The sequence below is a fragment of the Arctopsyche grandis genome, chromosome 2 (genome assembly GCF_051622035.1).
Source record: "Arctopsyche grandis isolate Sample6627 chromosome 2, ASM5162203v2, whole genome shotgun sequence".
Lineage (NCBI taxonomy): Eukaryota > Metazoa > Arthropoda > Insecta > Trichoptera > Hydropsychidae > Arctopsyche > Arctopsyche grandis.
The window spans coordinates 17,599,308-17,623,289 of NC_135356.1; the positions used below are offsets into that span (position 1 = coordinate 17,599,308).

The following is a 23,982-nucleotide window of genomic DNA, read 5'->3' on the forward strand; positions in this document are numbered from 1 at the left end:
GAAAATTACAATCCAACTGGTCAAAATACATATATTACAACTGAAAATACAGTTCAACTATAAGTTGGTACCAGATAAGATGAAGAGGTTAAGTTTTCGTGAAAACTGCCACTCAACTAGCAAATTGAGTTGGAAAGTCACATTTATGTTTTGAATACATTCTAAGTAATACGGTACTCATTACCTGTATTTGTAATACCTTGCAGATATTAAGGCACTGTTGAGTTCTAAAGTATTCGTAATAATATCAGAGTTGTCAAAAGTCAACTGTTATATTACAACTGGCGCACATTGTTGAAAGTGTATTTGAGCTTGTAGAGATATAATTTACTTGTTGAGTTATATTCGATTATGAATGATCTAAAGCGGCAATTTGAATATATTACAACTAAAAATACATTTCAACTGTAACATAAATACAAACTCGAAGATGAGATACACCGAAAATGTCGAGAAAAGTAGTGTTGAGAAATTTCAAGTTTCTCGAGGGAGTAGACCCATACACTGACACTGACGGTTCAGTGAAATCATATCTAATTACATTTTCATTGGGTATAGTTATATTTTCACTACGGAAATAACATATTCATTCGCCCTTATTAGTGAAATTATATATACGTATTAGCCAGGAGCATGGCTCGGTGGTTGGGCTTTGGTCTTGTTTTTGAGAAGCATCCCGTGAGTTGAGTTCGATTAAAAATAATTTATTCTGAGTATATCCGCAATGCTGCTGGTCAGATTTGGATATTTGTGACTCCAGGTCGATCGTTTCCTATCATAGTTTGCCAATTTTTCTGATTTCATTGTTGAAACGGTTCCTCGATTAAATTGGCTAAATACCTTTTTACCTACTATGTCACCACTATTTGAGTATGATTAATGTATATTAAAATTTATCTATAAGTTAAAATTCATAGATATCTCGTTAATTTCGATTTTTCAGTGTCTCGTTTTTCAGCGACTTATGTAATAAAAATGCTCCATTGTTTGTAATTGGCTGCATTTACCTGTTAGGCCTTCCTGGTATATATTTATATAATAAAAAAAAATATATATGTACAACTAGCTGAATACGGCATGCGTTGCAATGGCACAATAACGCATGCAATTCTCGTTCCCGATTTTCCCGTTCCTGAGTTAAAGTAATGGTAATCTGATTTATCCAGCGTTTAACGGCGGAAAAATGCAACGGAAAAATGCAGCGAACACATTTGAAAATATTCAATTGTTTGTTTATTTTACCTTAATAACCCAGGTGGCAACGCGAACACATTTGAAATTATTGCGTTACAACGCCAGTCATTCCCGGTTTTTCCGTTTACGTTACCGTTTTTCCACCGCAGCAGAACATTCTACACAATTTCCAAAAATATTATCCAATTCAAAAAGAGACTTGTACCTGCATACTGAGAAATATAAAATTTTAAAAATTTATTAAAAACTAGCTGAACCCGGCATGTGTTGCAATGCCACAATAACGCAAGCAATTCCCTTTCCCGTTTCCGGATGTATTTCGATAAATGAATGCTTACGTTTCAAAATTATACTTAATAATCAAATTAAATTACAGTAATGATAATTTGTCAGAAAAAACGCATGCGGCGAACACATTTGAAATTATTCAATTGTTTGTTTATTTTACCCTAACAACTCAGGTCACGACGCCACTCATTCCCGTTTTTCCCGTTTCCGTGCCCGTTTTTGGGCGATTTTTTTTACAGAAACCATCGCGGACATGCACACAATAGCTCATTTAAGTTTCATCGCAATCGGTTGAAAGGTAAAGGAACGCATACGTGACAGACAAACATTGATTTTTTATATATATGTATATGTCACAGTGAAATTATATTTCAATTGAAAATATATTTTCACTGACGTTTCAGTGAACCAGTTATATTTTCAGAGTTGCTTTTATTCATTTAAGATTAGATTATTAGGGTTGGTATTATTTAAGGGTTAGGTTAAGTATAAGTTGGCCCTATTCATTTAAGATTGGGTTGTTAGGGTTAAATTTATAGAGTTAAACGTTGCAAAATCATTGTTTGATACATTTTCACTGCTTGAATTGGTGAAAATATATTTTTGCTTGAAATATGCTTTCACTGTAATATATCAGCCAGCCGGCAGTGTGACTTAGTGGTAACGTGTATGTTTGAGTGATCAGTGATCAGTGGGTTCGATTCGCTATACTGCTGGTTAGATTTGAGGGGTATTTGTGACTCCAAATCGATCGTTTCTTATCACATTTTGCCAATTTTATCTGATCATTGTTGAAGCGATTCCTCAAAATTGGCAAAAAATCATCTCTCCTGTTGTCACAAATCTTCTGTATTTATTTATTGTATGTACAATTTGTAAAAATTATGTACACATCGAATATCCATAGATGTCTCAATGGATTAATTATGTAATTAATTAAGTGTTATTTCGTGTTCTCAGCTTCTGGAAATAGTGATTTATGCAATAATAAAATGCTGCGTTGTTTGTAATTAATTGTCCAGGAAGGCGCATTGGGGTTTTCCTGTCAAACCTTCCTATATATGTATATATATATATATATATATATATATATATATATATATATATATATATATATATATATATATATTTTTTTTTTTTTGTTTTTTTTTTTTCATTCAGTAGCCTGTTTTACTATTTAGCCTTAGTGGTCCATTCATTGTGTCACACCTCTGTATGTATATATATATATATATATATATATATATATATATATATATATATATATATATATATATATATGTATATACAGAGGTGTGACACAATGGATGGACCACTATGGTTAAATAGTAAAACATCAAATAAAATTGGCAAACTGTGATAAGAAACGATCGATTTGGAGTCACAAATACCCCCCTCCAAATCTAACCAGCAGTATAGCGGATCGAACCCACTGATCACTTAAACATACACGGTACCACTAAGCCACACTGCCGGCTGGCCGATATGTTACTGGCCGATACAGTGAAAACATATTTCAAGTGAAAATATATTTTCACCAATTCAAGCAGTGAAAATGTATCAAACAATTGATTTTGCAACGTTTAACTCTTTATATATATGAAAAATGCAAGCACGTTGCCCAGTTCGCGGATTCGGCAGCACTTTGATGTTGTTTTGTTGTTTTTTAGAACAGGACAGCGTGGACAAGTGTCAAAGTGACAGCTGAATAAGGATGTTTAATTTACGTATTATTATGTATAATATGACTACATACATATGTTTCGATCATCTCATATGACTTATACATAAATTAATGTTATTTTTAAACATTTTGATCAATATTTTAACAGTCCGAATTTTATACCTTGTGAAGAAATCAGTATTATATTATAAATATTTAATTTATATATATATATATATATATATATATATATATATATATATATATATATATATATATATATATATATATCATCATCATCATCATCATCATTTACAGCCATTCGCCATCCACTGCTGGATGAAGGCCTCTCCAACACGCTTCCACTCGTCTCTGTTTTGCGCAACACTCATCCATCTCATTCCGCACATTTTCTTAATTTCGTTCACCCATCTTCCTTGCGGTCTTCCTAGAGTATTCGCAAATTTAAATATTATATTGCTGTCGGTTCCCTCATCACTGAGGATCGTGACTATGATGTGCGGTCAACCAGCTGCCTCCATTCAGTTCTAAATTCGGCCAGGCGAAGACTTGCTACCGTGGAAGCGCCCGTCGCTGCAGATACTTGGTCAGTCTAGCGTGCCTCTGGCTCTTCTGCATTTAAATAATTTAAATATTAAGTATTCGCAAATTTAAAATATATTTCATTATTGTTGAGATTCATTGATTTCTAATATTCTACAAATATATATATATATATATATATATATATATATATATATATATATATATATATATATATATATATATATATATATATATATTTGTAGAATATTAGAAATCAATGAATCTCAACAATAATGAAATATATTTTAAATTTGCGAATACTTTTGAACAGGAGGGGGGGGGGGGTTATGCATCTAAGCGCCCCCCCCCCCCCCCCCAAATGCGCCTATGGTATTCGTTGCAATGCTTAAAGCACCGAACAATAACCGAAAAGTTTCGTGCGAGTTATCATAGTTGCGCTGTGAGGAGGCATTATATGTATGTAGGTACATACATACCCAACACGGAAGTGCAAACGGTCCAATGCGAAAACAAAACGCGTTGACGAAACAATAGAAGGGAACGGTGGACGACGGCGATGGTAGTGGGGTTGAGGAGTCCCCCACCGTCCTCCCCCTCCAAGTGTCCCCCCGCATCCCCCTCGCCCCTGTTATATCTGTCGAGAGAGTGTTGTGTCGAGAGGGCAGTGTGTGTGGTGTAGTGTCGCGATGCGGTCGGTGCGTACGGTGTGGTGTGTGGGTGCGTGGGTGTTGGTGTGGGCGTGGGCGTGTTGTGGTGTGTGCGATGGGGTGGCTCTGTGCGCTCAACGTCGCGAAATATCTCCCTGCACGTGTCGAAGGGAGGGTGTCACCCTCGAGCTGGAGTGCGAGAAGGTCAGCTCCTACGCGAGGGTCGCTGCAGCCCTCCAGGGGCGCTTTCCTCCCCAGACGGATGCGGCCCTCACCATCACGCATTCGGACGTCAGCGATCTTGCCCCTTTGGCCCTTCTAGGATTGCACATCAACACGCTTAAGCTCAACTACAACAATATAAGGCAAGATAAACTTTTAAGATTCGAAATGGCCGCCGAACGGCTGCCAACCGTCGACGTGGGGCGCCACCGCGCGTTCAATTCGCTCAATATAGCATCAAATCTCAATCTTCAATCCGGAAAATCCCTATCTTCAAACTTGGCAATCATTAAAAAGTTCGCTACATTTTAATTTCCAAGGCCGGCTGTTAAAGTTGACCCCAACTTATAATACATTGCAATATTGTTCACCGGGGAATGAAAACTAGGGTTGCCAACAGGTTCGATGAGAAAGGGTAAAGTTACAGGGTCTGGACTACTCGAGTGGCTCCGTGTCGGAAATCGTACCTATTTTACCTAACGTGACCATTTGTTTTTTCCTCAAAACGGGACATTAGCAATTTTTAGTTATGTATTCAAGAAAATGCATATTTTTCATAGTTTTTATTTGTTTTATCTGTTAATGAATAACAGGAATGAGCACTATCTACTGTAATATATAATTTCGAAAGAGACTTTGTTTGTTTATTTGTTTGGTTCGTAAAATCCATGACGTTAAATTTAATAAAAAAAACAAACGAATAAAACAAAAGCACATAGGCATTTTCCTAATACTTCTGTCAGATTTTTCGCATATTAAAAATAGATCTTTTTTTTAGTTTGTTAATTTAATTTTTCCCAGCGCCCGGGACTTCTCTGGTTGGCCTGTTTGCCTGCCACCCCTTCGGTTTTGACCCGCAGTCTTCGGGTTTCATCCAGTCGTATCGGGGTTCTGGGTTTGAGTGTTATTTCAATGAGTGGGTGTGTAAATCTCCCCACAAAATTATAAAAATAAATTAAATTCGAAATTTATAACTTGTATACAAAGCGTATAAAGTACTATAGTGGTCTGTGGTTACCTAGATTTTTCAGAAGCTGCAAAATACGTAAATATAGAATTAGATGTCGACAAATTGTACGTATACTGCTATGTGCCTTCTTAAAAATTTCATTCCTCCCACCAAGTCGCTCGATTTTCCTGCTGATAAAAAATGGAAGCAAATATTTTCCTCCAATGCTTTCACCGAACATTATTATTTTTTATAATTTCGAAATGTGATTTTTTTTTGTTAACTTCTTTTTTATCGCGCATTTCTGATTTTATTTTTAATTTTACATATTTTAATATTGAAGGGGGGGGGGGGGCATTTCGCAAATATATAATATTATATATGTAATTTTTTTAATTAAAAAAATTATTTAAATTTTTTCGATAATTTGTACTGTTTAAAATAATGATTTTTTAAGCGTCATTAAGGTTGATTTGGAATATAACTTATTTTTAAATACTTTAAATCGGTGATTTCCAGACTGCGCGCCTCTCTGGGGAGGAGCAGACTAGTACAAAGGAATTGCGAAAAGTTATTTTATAACAGAACATAATAAAATAAAATAATATATAAACAAACTTTTAAAACATGACATAAAAATCTGTTTCTGAAACGCTCGTAATTTTTTACTGGTGACAAGATTAAATCCACTAATAATGAACATACTGATATAATGAAGATACTGAATAAAAGCGTCAGGGAACAAGGAAGTAGATGACTTATAAATACCAATGTGTTTGCTTTGTACGAAAGTTTTGGCTGCAGATAGGATTAAACCTCGTAAATTAAAACGGCACTTTCAAACTATGCATTCTGAATACGAGTATGCATTCTGAATACAACGTATGTATATTCTCGTACGTTGGTAAGCCAGTAGAATTTTTCAAACAAAATGAGGTCAGTTTAATAAACAGAAGCAATCTTTCAAGAAAATAGTTTCTGTCCATCAAATGCATTACTAGCATCGTACAAAGTTTATTACAGAATAGAATAAAATCACATACAATAGGAGATACACTATTTTTGCTAGCAGCTGTTGATATGGTTCGGTGAATCAAATGCGAAACAGTTGGAAGAAGAATTTTATTGTTTTGTCAATTATGTTTGTATTTTTTGTATTAATACATTTTTATCATTTAAAAATGTGTTTAATACAAAGCACCAAGATTAGATTTATTTCATAAGGAAAAGCCAAGTAGAAAAAAGTTTTTTGAAACCATTACTTTAAATATTAACAAAAAGCAATTTTACATTTTTACCAGAATTTTGAATAATCTTCAGATTTTTCAGCATCACACCAATCTAGAGCTTTCTGCACAAACAAGATTTGGTCTCATATTGTTACCAGTCAATGACAACTTTTCATATTTGACATTGATTTTAAGATGCTTTCAATTATAAGCCGAACCCCGAACTCGGAGACAAAATACGAAAAAAAATACATACATAAGTATGTATATCTTATACTTGATGTATGTACATACTTATGCTATATTGAGTTCAATTCATGAATTGAAGTGATCTTCTGAATGGTTTATTCAATTTGGATTGCCAATCTAGTCCACAGTTGGGTCGGATAATTTATGTGTTATCCTATTGATATTTCACCGGTCGACATTTGAAACTGCTAGGATTGTAATATATTGGGATAGTGATATTTCAGGGTTGCAACTGACACCCTTCGTATATGTACTTTGATGCATGGGAGTAAATTGGAAACATCAATTGCAAAACGCCCTTTTCAAACAAATGAAGGAATACATCACCATTTCATTTTTTTATGAATAACTTTAAGAAAATGGCATCATTCACGATTTAGGTTTCGTTTATTATTATTTTATAGAAGAGAGGACAACACGTGGAATTTAGTAAAAAGATAGCAATTTACATAATAATGTGAGTGAGGTAGAATTTAGTAAAAAGATAGCAATCACATAATGTGAGTGAGGTAGAGAGAGCAGGAACGTTTCTCTACGGTTGACAAAGCGTTTCATTGTTCATTGCTCGTGGTTAAACAAACTTGACAAACCGTGACAAAAGAAATTTATAAGAGGCTCGTATTTAAATTCTTTGTATACTTGTCAAGACATAAGATTTTCCATTTAGAAATAAATATCAAAACGACCAAAAAGAGTGTTTTTAATGTATGTACATACATCCTTATTGAATTACTTACAACAATATTTAATTCGTTTTAAATCGCCGAAAGTGTACAATTTCAAGGTTTTTTCTTCGAAAAATTAACAGTGTTGATTTTTAGTCAACACATTAGATGTACTTAACTTGATAGTTATACAATTGATTTAAATTCAACAACGTTTAAAAAAACAACTAAACGTATTTCTGTTTTCTTTTGTTTAAAAATGCAAAGTTTAAACTTATATGCTTTTGGGTGATAAAACAATTCTTGGATACTGAAATTACCATTTAAAATAATTCTAAGTGACAAGTCGAAAAATATTTGGCATATTTAAATACTTATATACATATTAAGTATGTATGTATAAAAGTATGCATATACATACATACAATATATGTACTTTGACTTTTCCTCAGGGACGTCATTTCAGCTTTTTCTAAGGTGTGGCAGGCAAAAATTGGTCAAATTGATTTTTTTTTATATCGGAATAAAAATGGAGAATATTCTTTGCATACACCTCATTAAGTTTTAAAATATAAAAAAATTACCTTATTTTTGAAAAAATAAAATTTTTTTCCAAAAATCTTCACATGGTCAGCAAAAATCGTCCATCAAACTGTGTCACTAAAAAACTATCAATTAACTTAATTTCTACCGACTGTCTTTACTTTATCTATGTACATACAGTCACGGTTTCGGAAACCGGAACACCATAGAAAAATGTGATTTTGCGTGAAATTTCAGTGATCTTATATAAAATAAACACCCAAAGTCATTAAAATGGTAGAATATATCATAGTGCTTTATTTCAACGACAATCGTTAAGAAAAGAAACAACCAAAAAAAGGTAGGGAGAATTTTAGTCCGAGCCGGTTTTTATGACCAAACGCAGTCTCCACAGTTGAATGAAATTTTGAATGAAAAAACACAGTTGAGCGTAAACTTTTAATTTTATTAGTCACATGGTATTATTTACAAATTATAAAAACTTAATTAATATTTTGTTGCGGCTCCTTTTAATTTTATGACGGCTTTTATACGGTTAGGCATAGAATCTATTGAGTTTCTTAAAATGTCGATGGGGAAGTCTTCATACCATACTTTTTCAATGGTCTCTTTTAATGATTGGTGGCTAGACACATTTCTTTTACTAATCCTATACTTAATAGTCATCCAGAAATTTTCAATTGGGTTTAAATCAGGACTATTCCCAGGCCATGTTAATGTCTTTACACCCAATTCCTGCAAATAAACCCGAACCTAAAAAAAAGTAACAAAAATATTTCAGTTTTTTGATCGAAATATTATTAATTAATTACATTCAATATCATTAAATAAAATTAATACTCACTAATTTAGCTCGATGACAAGGGGCAGAGTCATCTTGGAATATGACATCATCAGAATTTGAAAGATGGTTTTCCATTGATGGGATAAAACTTTCTTCTAGATTTTTTTTATTTGCTATTCCGTTAATGGAACCTTGCGCAAACTGTATTCGACCAATTCCACAATAAGAAAAACATCCCCAAACTATGTGGCTTCGGGGATGCTTCACTGTCTTCATGGTACATTTTTGGTGGAATCTTTCTCCAACTTTTCTTCGAACATACGGAAAACCATCGGAGCTGAAGAGGTTGAATTTCGACTCATCAGAAAATATGACTTGTCGCCAATCCGATGTTGTCCAATTTTCGTGATATTTCGACCACTCTAATCGGTTTTTCATCATTTTCCTCGTAAGTAATAGTTTTTTCGCAGGTTTCCGAGCGTGCAGTCCAGCTTCTCTGAGTCGTTTTCTTAAGGTTACATTACTAATTTCAATTGAAAATTGATCCGAGATCTCTTTTCTTATCTCTACAGCAGTTTTGAACCGTTGCCGTAAAGATAATAGAGTTATCAGGCGATCTTGTTTTTCGGATGTGCATCTTTTCGGTCCTGTCCCCTTCTTAAAGCAAAAGTTCCAGAATCCTTATTCTTTTTCATTATTCTTGACACAGTAAATACAGAACGTCCCATTTGTTGAGAAATTGATCGCAATGAATGTCCAGCGTTTGCCAAAGCCGCGATTTTTATATTCTCCTCCAATGATAGTTGAGTGTATGGTTGCATGGTATTTTTATTTTCAACGATTTCAATCCGTACACCTCAAAAACTCACACCAAACTGAACTCAAATCGTAGAAAACAATCATATTTAAAATACCCGATCGTAAAAAACCACACACCTAAAGGGACAATATTTTTATTGCCCAAAAATCGTAAAATCACAAGTGTTCCGGTTTCTGAAACCGCAACGGTATGTACGTAATAACAATAGATGAAGTTTTGAGATCATGCAAAAATTAAAACTCTGAATCGATCACTGATCACGTTTTCATAATCTAGAAAATTGTGTCTGAGTGTGTGTTTGTGTGTGTTTCTGATTGTCCTTTTATTATTTTTATAATTCTATATATGTATGTACATATGTATATATAAAATTATTTTTATCTCAACTGGAAGTAGTACTCTTACCCTATAAGATCGAGGTGTTTTTATGTTTTTCTCGGAAGCTTTTTGGATTATTGAACTGATATTTCATATCTAGAATTATAAACTTAATGCCAAGTTATATATAAAATTTCGTGAACCCCCGTTAACCGACAGTGGCAGTTTACCGGATTTTTCTTCCACTATTTTAATCGACCCTTTAAATATCTGTGCTCTTCACGATTTCAGGTATAATTCCTTGTATCAATGTTATGAAAATATAATAAAAAAATCATTAAATTTAATTAACCAGAAGTGGGATTTTTTCCTCTTATAAAAGTCCAAAATATTGTGAGCACACGGTTTTTACCACACCCCTGAACGTATTAAACTGAAAATTTATATTTGTATTCTTTATGTACTAACATTGATAAGGTTTTGGTCAGAAAGCAATTTTATTAAATAACTAAAAGTTTTTTTGGACCGAATTCGTTACACATGAAGATTAAATCCATCTCATTCGTTGTTTTGTGTGAGAATGAACGTCTGCAAATAAAAATACGAGAAATAATATCATTTTTGATTGAACAGATTCATTAAAATATTAATTTAAAACCTTTCTTGAAAACAAATACGAACTTTCGGAAAAATAAACGTTACACATCTGTTTTTGAGACAAAATAAAGTAAAGGAGACTTTTCTAACGATTCGCTCCATAATATGAACAATATCTAAAAATTTTACCCAAGGAATACCACTTAAAAACCAAAATATACTTGCATCGAAATAATAAAATATTTTTTTTCAAAGCACGTAGCAGCGATTATTTTATTAGTTACTAAGCTACCCAAAAGTAACACAAAAAATAAACGTAGCATTCATAGATCCATAGTATCTCATTAATCATTAAATTCACAATATTCCTAAATTTAGGGGGGGGGGGGCGAGTGCCCCCCCGTGCCCCCATGACGTCCCTGAAAAAATTGCAGATTAACAGTGGGAATACTCTAAATTTTCTTACAATTCGGTTCCGTTAATTCGGGAAGAAGGGAAGACATAAACAAACTACCGTTTCAGTTGTAAATAAAATGAGGTAGACCTTTCTAACAATTCGCTCCACAGGTCGATCAATTTCTTTGAATTTTACCAAAGGCATTTAACAAAACAAATTATAACCTTTTTTTACATAGCTTTATTGCAGCGATTCTATTTTTGGCCTAGTTTATGCTACTCAAAAGTAACATAACATAACAATCATATTATTTAATTAATCTTTAAATTCTTATTGTTCTCTAAATTTACACTATTCCAAAACTAAGGCATGGCAGCTGCCATGGCATGCCCCCCCAAATGACGTCACTGCTTTTCCCTAAGTTTCTATAATTTTCAATATAAGGCTTTAGGAATTTATTTCTTACCTCTAGAAAGAACGTTATCAAATTCAAATTTACTTTATTTATTTATTTACTTTATTTTTTTTTAATATACAACTATTGAAATACAGGTATAGGTATTTGTAGGTATCTATGTATGTATAGAAAATAATTAGATATGTCGTATATGTGCAAATTTTTAATTATTTTTTTACTTTTAATCTTATTAGAATAACATTGCGCAATTTGTTAGCATAAGCTCGATAAAAAGTACATACTAATAATATTATTGGATAGCGTGAATGAAGCAGATAGAGGCGTACACTATTCTAAGCTAATTTATATGTACCTATGTATTTGAAAACATGTAAAATATCACAAAAATTTATCTTTCTCATTTCACACTTATTTTAATTCAACGATGATTGAGAAGTTTTTCGAATTTGTAGAAGCACTAATAAGTTGTTTGAAGATAATGGTGAGGCCTGTTTCTAGTGAATCATACCAACTTATGACCTTACCAAGATAAACTTACATTTCGTTCGGTTCACCGTTTCAACGAAATATCTCGAACGTGTAATTTCAAATTGAACGCAACGAAAAAAAATAAAAAAATAGCGGAAAAATTGTTCTTTTTTTTTCGATATAAAAATTGGACTAGTTGTGTTTTTACCATATATGGCGATTTGCGTTTGCGTTTATCAAGCGGCTGCCATTTTGCTTATTCGACAGCAATGGCTGCCATCGTGTATGTTTTGTTTTGGTTCTTATGAATATATGTATTTGAACTAGCAACTTTTAAATTTCAAGTTTAACTTTTTGAATGTTATTTTATTGATCCAAAAGATGTTCATATTTATGTGTATTTCATAAAATGAAAATGTTTTAAAAGAATGGTTGAAAGTTTTTTTTAAGAAATATCTGACACTAGGTTGCTGTTTTGATATAAGAATATTTATTTATTAGATTTAATTGATAATTTTGAAATTGTAGTATGAAATTATTGTTGCAGTTAGGTATTGTTGTAATATTTACAATAGTCTAAATATTAAGGGGGTAGAAAAAATGAATTTCATTAAAAGTCCAACCTTGATATATGCAGAAGTTAATAGTGCAGTTTTAATGAGGAGTAATGAGGATATATGTACTTACACACACATACAGTGGCGGACTGGGACTGAAATTAGTACATGCCATGAGTCAAAGGGGGCCCCCACCCAGGGTTAAAAGAAATTGTCCCCCCCCCCCATATAAAAAAAATTTCTTCTTTCCATCACGCTAAATATCAAGGGTACAAGAAAAATGGCAAAAACAATATAGATCCATAAATTACATTGTATATTTCTTTTTAACCCTTGTCCTAGGTAAATAGAATGCATCATAAAAGAATGCGGTATAAAAGCGGCTTTTACTTTCGGTAGAAAACAATCAGGGACGTTCATCAGGGGGGGGGGGGGCAGGCAAAGATTGGTCAAATTGAATTTTTTTTCAAAAAATCTGTTTTATATCGGAATAAAAATGGAAAATATTCTTTGCATACACCTTATTGAGTTATAAAATTTAATAAGATAAGCTTATTTTTGATAAAATAATTATAAAAAAATATTATGTAAAAAACGAAAAAAGCGCCGCAGGCGAAAATTTTTTTTCAAAAATCTTCACATAGTCAACAAAAATCGACCATCAAACTGAGTCACTAAAAAAAAAAGTCAATTAACTTAATTTCTACCGACTGTCTTTTCACTTTATAAAGATAAAGATAAAGTTTTGTGATCATTCGAAAATTCGAACTCGGAATCGATCACTGATCACGTTTACATAATATAGAAAAATGTGTGCGGCTCTGTGTGTCTGAGTGTGTGTTTCTGTGTGTCTTTTTATTATTTTATATATGTACATATATGTATATAAAATTATTTTTATCTCAACCAGAAGTAGTACTTTTACCCTATAAGATCGAGGTATTTTTATTTTTTTCTCGGAAACTTTTCGACGTATTGAACTGACATTTCATATCTATAATTATAAACCTAATGCCAAGTTATATACATATATAAAATTTCGTGAACACCGGCTAACCGAAAGTGACAGTTTACTCCTGTTGGCAGTTTACCGGATTTTTCTTCCACTATTTTGATCGACACTTTAAATATGTCTGCTCTTCACGATTTTATGTATAATTCCTTGTATCAATATGACGAAAATATAATAACAAAAAAATCATCAAATTTAATTAACCAGAAGGGGGGTTTTTTCCTCTTAAAAAATTAAAAAAAAAATTAACCACACCCCTGAACGTATCAAGCTGAAAAATTATATTTGTCTTCTTTATGTACTAAATTTGATAAGGTTTTGGTCAGAAAGCAATTTTATTAAATAACTAAAACTTTTTTTGAACCGAATCGTTACACATGAAGTTTAAATCCATCTCATTCGTTGTTTTGTGAGAGAATGGACGTCTGCAAATACAAAAAATAAAAAAAAATACGAGAAATAAAATCATTTGTGATTGAACCGATTCAGTAAAATATTTATATAAAATTTTTCTTGAAAACAAAAAATATACGAACTTTCGGAATAATAAACGTTAACAATTTCTAAGAATTTTACCCAAGGCTTACCACTTAAAAACCAAAATATACTAGCTTTGAAATAATCATTTTTTTTTCATAGCACATAGCAGCGATTATTTTATTAGTTACCCAAAAGTAACATACATAAGAAATAAATGTAGCATTCATAGATCCGTAGTATCTCATTAATCATTAAATTCATAATATTTTCTAAATCACGCTATTCCTTAATTTAGGGGGGCGAGTACTTCCCCTATCCCCCCCCCAATTACGTCCCTGAAAACAATGCATAATATTTTCAATTAATGTTAATCGGGATTTTGGGGAGGGGGCCCCTATCCTATATTTCTATATACATGGATGTGTCTAGATTACGAATAGATTTTATATTCGGAAACTGTTTAAAATTGTGTATTTAAATCTTACTATATCGTCGAAGTATAATCAAATGTTATTTTGAATGTATGAAGTAAATTTAAATCGCTGGTTGATGATGAATCGTCCTATCAAAATTATTTTAAGCAATTCAGTTTATATTATTCACGGAAATTTGTTTACTCCCATTTTTATTTCAGTAGGTAGTTACATAGGTATTGATATATACATAATATTGAGGTTAGAAATGGGCCCAGCAAAAGGGCCCACGCAAATGTTGAAACTTACATTTCGAGCCTAATAAAAAAAGTTAACCGATCCTTGGGCTGTTAAAGCAAGGATCGGTTCATTAGTTGTTTGTGTATATCGTAAGAAATTTGTTTTGTTGAAATACCCAAACTTTAGGTCCCAAAGTGCAATATCCTATAAATGTTTACACACGTGAAATAGTTAAAAAGTTATTTAATTTTACTGAGGGCCCATATTTTCTAACAGATAGTGGGGCCCACATGCCATCGGGCATGTTCGCTTGTATGGCCAGTCCGCCACTGCACACATATATATATATATATATATATATATATATATATATATATATATATATATATATATATATATATATATATATATATATATATATATTTTTTTTTTTTTTAAATATATATTTTACCTGTTTTTGGAAGATTGATTGTAAACTTCAAAGTATCGATTAGATGACAAGTAAATTGAGAACATTAGTTGTCATGCAACAATTTTCTTTTTGTTGCATGACATCCAATTTTTTTCTTAAATGATAATTATTTATATTGAAAATATTTACTTTGGCTAGATTTTGACCTATTTTGCCCAATTTAAGAAGGAAAGTCTCAATTGAAGTATTTAATTAGTCACTCGGTAAAGGTATAGTCAGGTTCTTTGTAAATCTTAAAATCGTAGACAGTATTTGTGAGTACTTTTCAAAGTAGGGTAAAATTTTTAGGGTATATTTTGCCCAATTTAAGAAGGAAAGTCTCAATTGAAGTATGTAATTAGTCACTCGTTAAAGGTATAGTCAGGTTCTTTGTAAATCTTAAAATCGTAGACAGTATTTGTGAATACTTTTCAAAGTAGGGTAACGAAATAATAACTGCATTAAATGAATTTTCTATAAATTAAAAAAAGTCAGATAGATGCACCGGTGGAACAATGGAGGAAAATTTTGGAGGTAACAAACATTAAATATTGTATACATAATTACTGCAAACTATGTATTTCTTTCGTTTAATTTGTCCGGTGTGAATTATTAACAAAATATAATATTTCGCAAATATGAAAATTAAGTTTTAGGTACTAAGCCTTTGTCGTTTCTTGGATTCACATATCGAAGAAACGGGTTTGCTACAAATGATTGCAAATCACCCGGCTGCATGCTCACTTCGATTTAATTTTAACTGTTTGAATTTCAGCAAGTACGAAAGACGAGATATTTATGGGGTTGCGCAAATGACATTTCGATGTACATTGTTGATTGGCAATTCTTAAAATTGAGTTGGATCTTTCTGGCAAGTTTAAAATGGCAAAAGCCGAGACAAAATTATGAAATCAGCATGCAGCTAAATAAGCATGCGTCCGCTTGGTTTGCAATCGTTTGTAGCGCAGGGCCAAGGCAAGAAACATCTTATCAGCAGCAACATCGACCCCTCAGATTTTACATATTTATGGCAAGAATGTGACACAAGTAGTGTGTAATAAAATATTTAAAATCACCTGCGGCGGAATATAATTATTGTTAATGGTTTGAAAAAAAGAGTGGTTAGTTAAAAAAATATCTTTTATCCACCATTGTTGAAATTAAAAAAAATCATGAAAATTAAAAAAAAGGGTGGCAAAACTGAATAGATATTTAAATATGCACAAGTATTAGAATTCATGTCATTAGAATGTGGTGCTGGATATTTATGAATTTTCAAAATTATGAGTGTAACTGATGGTTTTCGATAATACATATCACAGATATTGTACATATGTCCATTTTCAAATTTGTATCGAATTTTAAGTTTGTAGATGCTGGAAAAATTCAGGTTTTTTCTTTCCAGGTAATTCATGTGATATACATAAATTACCTTGAAAAGAAAAAGTTCAACTATTCCAGCATCTACAAACTTAAAATTCGGTACAAATTCAAAAATGGACATAAAATATCTGTGCACCAAGCCATCGATATGTAGTATAACAGGTAGTGGTATTTTTTACCTCAATCATTTCACGATCAATAAGTATAAAAAATATTATGTAAATGTTCTAATGAAAATACATATCTATGTATATGTATGTAAGTTCTCTTTATACGAATCGATCCCGAAAAGTTGATAGTATTTTTATAAGACACAAGAATCGAGTGTACATTTATATGTCGTTTTTAAGAATTTCACAAATATTTCTGATGAACTTTTCTGATTGAATATAATTTTGTTTTGCTTTGTGAAGTGAAGTGCCTTACAGGCATTTGTAAGTGCATTCATTACATCAATACTAATTATACTAAAATTATGTAGATACATATATACTATATATGTACACATAGGAAAATATGATAAATCACAATAGTGTTTTTCGCTTCCAATGCAGTAAAACATTTTCACTGACGTCAGCAATCAATCGAATGCAATTATAAACGTCTTCGACAATAATTACATAATAGCTCAATTGTTACGACCTAAGAACAGCTCTGTTATCACAAAGGAAATTGTATAAATGTGAAGATAAATCGCATAGTAAAACATTAATGTATTATATAGAAATACAGTATGAAAAACACACAGTTAATGCATGATTGGATGACAAAATCAATTAAAACTTCGAAAAAACCACCTTATCAGTTTGCTGAATTCTAATGAACTTCAAAAGCAACGCGGCTTTTATATACGTAGAGTAAACCTGGGGCAAGCTGACAGTCGTTAAAAGGAGCAAACGGATACTATATTGTATCGGAGTATTTAACCGATTTCGCTTTCAATTAATGATACGTAATTGACCGAAGACCTCTCAGCTATGGCTGAAGCAATCCAGTCTGAGAAATAAACTCAGAAGAATAGTAGTCTCTGCAGAATTAAATTAAATTAAGTATGCAAATGCCTAAATTTGGAGACCACACCACCATCGACAAAAATAATTAAGATACTTATTGTCATTAGTACCACAACTCAATTCACCAATTCTAGTTATTTTACTAATTACTAGAAAGGAGCGAAATAAGACAGAATCCAGAATCCATATTGGCTTCGACCAGTTTCAATTCTGGAGACAAAAAATACTACGGGAAGAAAAGGTAACAAAAATAAATTAAAAAGGAAAAAAATTCGCTAGCCTCAAGTGAAATTTGTAGATCCTGTAACCATTTCTATGTACATGAAAGATAAGGAGTGGGTTCTATTTACCGCATGTTCTACATGGTATCATAAGGAATGTGATAGAAATAAAGAAGACCCACATTTCAAATGTTTTCGATGTGAAAATGACGATTGAAATGTGTTTTTTTACATACTTATTTTATGATTTATTTGAATAAAAATCATTGGAAATTATTCTGAATGCCTATTATTACTCACACCCTTATTTATAGCCCATAGATATGAAGCTAATCAAAAAATAGTATAAACTTTTCCGATTGACCCAGGGTTAATCTATTTACATACATAATATGTATGTATGTCATAATGTGTAAATATTATATATGAGCCGTTATAATTGATAGTGGCATAATTCCACTTCTTCATTTCGAGATTTTTTATGCTTTGCGTTTTGCGTCTTGCACTTTTAAATATTACATACTAGCTGTATTACCCGGCTAAGCTCAGAATTTATAATATAAGCCACTTAAACATGATCAATCTAATAGTAAACAATTTATTAAAAAAAAAAAATTAAAAAAAAAATTTTAAATTTAAAAAAAAAATCAAAAAAAAAAAAATTGAAAAATAAATAAAAAAAATAAAATAAAAAATAAAAAAATAAAATTTTTTTTTTTGCCTTCTAGGGCTTCGCCCTTGGTGCCCCCCTGAGCCTTTGCCTTCTAGGGCTTCGCCCCTCCACGCCGCCATAATTAAATGCCGTCTAGGGCTTCGCCCCCATGATCAGTTGCCTTTTAGGGCTTCGCCCCTCCGCGCCCCCATGATTAAATGCCGTCTAGGGCTTCGCCCCCCTTAGTTAATGCGTTTTAGGGCTTCGCCCCTCCACGCCTCCATGATTAAATGCCGTCTAGGGCTTCGCCCCCATGATCAGTTGTCTTTTAGGGCTTCGCCCCTCCGCGCCCCCATGATTAAATGCCGTCTAGGGCTTCGCCCCCCTTAGTTAATGCCTTTAGGGCTTCGCCCCTCCGCGCCCCGATGATTAAATGCCGTCTAGGGCTTCGCCCCCATGATCAGTTGCCTTTTAGGGCTTTGCCCCTCCACGTCCCCATGATTAATTGCCGTCTAGGGCTACGCCCCCCTTAGTTAATTCCTTTTAGGGCTTCGCCCCTCCACGCCCCCATGATTAAAAGCCGTCTAAGGCTTCGCCCCCATGATCAGTTGCCTTTTAGGGCTTCGCCCCTCCGCGTCCCCATGATTAATTGCCGTCTAGGGCTTCGCCCCCCTTAGTTAATGCCTTTTAGGGGTACACCCCTCCACGCCCCCATGATTAAATGCCGTCTAGGGCTTCGCCCCCATGATCAGTTGCCGTTTAGGGCTTCGCCCCATAAGGCTGCGCTCCCCTGCGCCCCCTTCGGGGCCCCATGGGGCTGCGCCCCATGAGGCTGCGCCCCCCTGCGCCCCCTTCGGGGCCCCATGCGGCTGAGCTCCATAAGGCGGCGCCCCATAAGGCTGCGCCCCATAAGGCAGCGCCCCATAAGGCTGCGCCCCATAAGACTGCGCCCCATAAGACTGCGCCCCATAAGGCTGCGCCCCATAAGGCTGCGCCCGATAAGGCTGCGCCCCATAAAGCTGCACCCCCTTTGGGGCCCCATGGGTCTGCGCCCCCCTGCGCCCCCTTCGGGGCCCCATGTAACTACTCGCCTTGCGCCCCCGCGGGGGTGAATCCATTGAATCGAAAAAAACAAATCGGCGCCTATGGATCGGAAAAAAAAAAATCGAATCACGTGTTCGATGACGTCACCGATCTACGGACGACGACGAAGGATACATACAAAGTCTCTTTCCAAATTATAGATTAGAAGATATAACGGCTCATATGATTCGATTAATATCGTGAATGGTTGCATAAAATGATGTTATTTAAATCTCAAGCTTGTAAAATACAAGTTTTAATTTTTTAGTAAGTAAATAAAAGGTGATATTTGTAGCCCAATTATATTGGAAAAATTGAATTTCCATACCATAAGAGCAAGAACTAATGTTCTTACTTTTTCACCAATTGCTCGGGCCTTACATTGCTTGAATTTGACCAGCGATCATTCATATTTTCAATATTTCACCAAAAAATCTATCCGCTTTTTTATTGTTTTTTACTTTTAGTTAATTTAAGCCTATTAAATTTTTAAATATTTTCAATTTTTAATTTTTTTTCTTTAAATATTTTGGGTAGTATGTGAATGTTTGTTAAATAAAAATAAACATAGTTTGTTATTTAAAAATATGAAAATTTTCTTTAAAATAAAATTTAAAGGATATTAATAACGTTTGTGTGAATAAAAAATGAAAATAAATTATTAATACTGAAATAATGAAAATAATAAAATATAAAATAAAACCATTCTATTAATAAACTGAAAAGAAAAAAAAATTGATCACTACGATCACTACTGTATGTATTAGGATAAATTAGGAAATGAAATTAAAAAAAATTCAGATGTGACCAACCCATGACTTTATATATGTATTTGAGGAATATAAGAAGATCATAAGACAAAATTCGATATTGAAACGTACAGACACATTCACACATACCGGCAACATTATGAAATACTAATAGCTATGACAACATTTTCGATACAAATTGAGCGCAAATGTATGAAAAATTGCACAAGACAAAATTTCTACTTCCGGTTGTCGGATTTTTTTCAATTTTTTTTTATTTTTTAAAATCACTATCAGTATTAATTACTACATTAAATATCAAGAAAATATAAATAATTTCAAAGGTCAAAATAAAATAATGAAATATTGTTAAAAAAAAATACTGCTTCCGGTTTACAAATTCTGACCAAAACCTTATAAGCTCTAATTTAGGACATAAAAAATACAAATATAAATTTTCAGCTTGATACGTTTAGGGATGTAGACAGAATCGTGGTAACAACATTTTTTACCTTTCTAAGAGGAAAAAATCCCACCGGTTTATAAAATTTAATGATTTTTTTTTTATTTTCACCACACTGATACAAAAATTATACTTGATTTTTTTCGTAAAGAGCACGAATCAGGTTCGAAAAAAATAGTGGAAAAAAAATCGAACAAGAGTAAACTGCCACTTCCGGTTGACAGATGTTTACCAAATGTTATACATATAACTCGGTATTAAGTTTAAACTTCTAGATATGAAATTTCAGTTCAATAAACCAAAAGATTTCTGAGAAAAACATAAAAAACCTCGATTCTCTTGAGCAGCGGTTTCCAAACTTTAAGCTACTACGCCTCCCTACCTTTTATTTTTTAATAGATATAATAATATAGACACGTTTTAATAGATATAATAATATCGCTACGATATGAAGTTTTATTTATGTGTAGATATTATGGTATGAAAATTACTCCCCAGGCAATAGTCCGCGCCTCCCAGTTTGGAAACCGCTACTCTAGAGTTAAAGTACTGATTCCGGTTAAGGAAAAAATATTTAAAAATATTGGGCTATAAAATTTATAATTTCTATTACATTTAAAAAAGTTTCAGTCTGATTCAATAAGCGGTTTGGGAGATAATTTAATTAAAAAACTTTAAAAAAAGAGGACACCTATTTATAAGGGGAGGTACCTTTGCGGTCGACTTAAAAATCTAGGTCGTATCGATAAGAATTTCAGTAACCGATATTAAGTTTCAGTTCAATGGGACTAACGGTGTTCAAAAAATCCCCAAAATACACAGACACACAGGCACACAGCATATGTACAGACCCACACACAGATTTTTTCTAGATCATGAAAACGTGGTCAGTGACCAATTCTTAGTTCTAATCATTCAAAATCTTGAGTTAGAATTTTCGCGTGATCACAAAACTATTGCTACTACGTACATACGTATATGTAGATAAAATACAAAACAAAGAATAATTTTAATGGTCAGTTTTCATGGGTGAGTGTTAGTAATTCACTTTAAGTTTTAGTTTAAAAACTAAGTGAATATAAAAAACGAGAAAATTGATGTTCAGCGTAATCGTATTTATTAAAAAAAAAAAAAATAATATTTATTGTTAACGCTGTTTAATTTGTTTTATGGTGACGATAGTATTTGTACGTACACATGTCTCTATCCATGATGTCTGTTTATATGTTCATTATATATATATATATATATATATATATATATATATATATATATATATATATATATATATATATATATATATATATATATATATATATATATTTTTTAATACAATCGCATCAGTAATCAAATGACAAAAATTCCGCGAAGACTTTTTTCTAGCGGTTGACAACAACTTATCAACTAGGAAGCCAATAATTTCTCGAAATATTCTATTCCAAAGACAACAAACAACATTCAATAATCTCGCAACGACGTCAAATAATATACTGGCCGAATTGACGTCTCGATACATTGGAAAACAATTGTTCTTATATTTTGCTTAATATCATCATTATTACGTCGAATGTGACCCCACATATTAATGCCATTTTTTTACAATATTTAATATTATTATTTATTATAATAGATGTGAATGTGTATATTTCGAATAAATTTTATTGTAATAGCTGTATTTGAAATGTAACAATGGCACATTTGAAATGTCCAAGTTAACACGATCAACAAGTGACACTGCGAAAAAAAAATCCCATACATATACGTATCTTTTGAATTGAATATTTCGGTGTTACCTGTTTCGGCAACCAATTACATATAAAAAAACATATATATGTTGTTTATATACTATATATTGGCTGTGTGTAGATCGACTTCAAAATACGGTGCTGTTTACATTTAGCTCTAAAATCAACAAATAGTGTATGTACGTTTGAGGTTACGGGTCAAACTTGGACATCCATAGTGTTGCTGATAAATATTATACGTATCGTAACGAAAACGCTTCAATTTTCGAATGAAGCCAAACAAGCCGTTGACCTTAAAGAACGTGTTCCGTTAATTGCGAAAATTTCCCGAGGAAATAACGCTCACACAATCTGCAATTGGAGGCAATTGTATTATTTATTGCGTTTCGTTGAGTTGGTCGAATTACGGAAATTATCTATCCCTTTACTACATTGTACATTTTTTCCTTCCACGATTGTTTTAATTTTTTTTCCGAATTTCAACTCACCAGTCCCGAGAGACGATTATTACAGCGTACGTCTGGAAAATTTCTGAAATAAAAATATTATCTGTCGGGCTGCAAGGTGACTCGAATCTTATCCGAACAATAAACTTTTATCTCCTATTCAATTTCGACTATTGTGACATGTGACTATTTGTGGAAGCGTATGGTAAAAAAAAAAAAGAAAATTGTCATCATTTGAATTGTGGTTCTCAAATATATACATTCATTATTATTTTAAACTAGTGTAGGGCCCGAAAGTCGAATAAAAATAAAGTTAAAGATATGGAATCGACTGGAAAAAATGAAAATTATGAAAAAAATGAAAAAGATGAAAAATATGAAAAAAATGAAAAAACTGAAAATAATGAAAAAAAATGGAAATATTGAAAAAGATGAAAAATTTGAAAAAAAATGAAAAAAAAACTGAAGAAAACTGAAAAAACTGAAAATAATGAAAAATATGAAAAAAATGAAAAATATGAAAAATATGAAAAAAATGAAAAATATGAAAAAAATGAAAAATATGAAAAAAATGAAAAATATGAAAAAAATGAAAAATATGAAAAAAATGAAAAATATTTTTTTGATTTTTAAATGCTTTTTATTATTACGAAATTATGTTCACAATACATCTTATATCTATTTTAATAGCTACTGATCTACTGATCATTTTCTATTTTACAATTTTAATTTAATTTGGTTAGTAATCACAGTATTATATTATTCTAATGTTAATCTAAAGCATAATAGGAAAAAGAGCTCAAAAACCTATTTACAATCCTTATAAATGTTCATAATACATCTAATACATAATATTAATTAAAGACCATCTAAAGTCGATGACCTAAAGCAGATTGTGTTTAGGTAATCTGTGTTTATACCTGAAGGGTATAGACATTTTGTTGTAATCACCGAGACTCTTCACAAGTGTGTTAGTATGGTTATTAGTGATTCTTTCATAGAATCTACTGGTTAGTTTGTTAGTAATGTCTGTAACAAACGGAATATAGCATGCAG

General features: G+C 32.3%; 1 protein-coding gene across 1 annotated transcript in view; it reads left to right on the forward strand.

The window, feature by feature from the left end:
• Positions 1-4,212: 4,212 nt before the first annotated feature.
• The window catches only part of ltl (leucine-rich repeat-containing larval translucida), a 48,084-nt gene continuing 28,314 nt past the window's right edge, over positions 4,213-23,982 (forward strand). Inside the window, exon 1 of the mRNA XM_077445820.1 lies at positions 4,213-4,724. Coding sequence (XP_077301946.1) covers positions 4,399-4,724 — 326 coding nt within the window. The 5' untranslated portion in view covers positions 4,213-4,398. The remainder of the gene's footprint in view (positions 4,725-23,982) is intronic.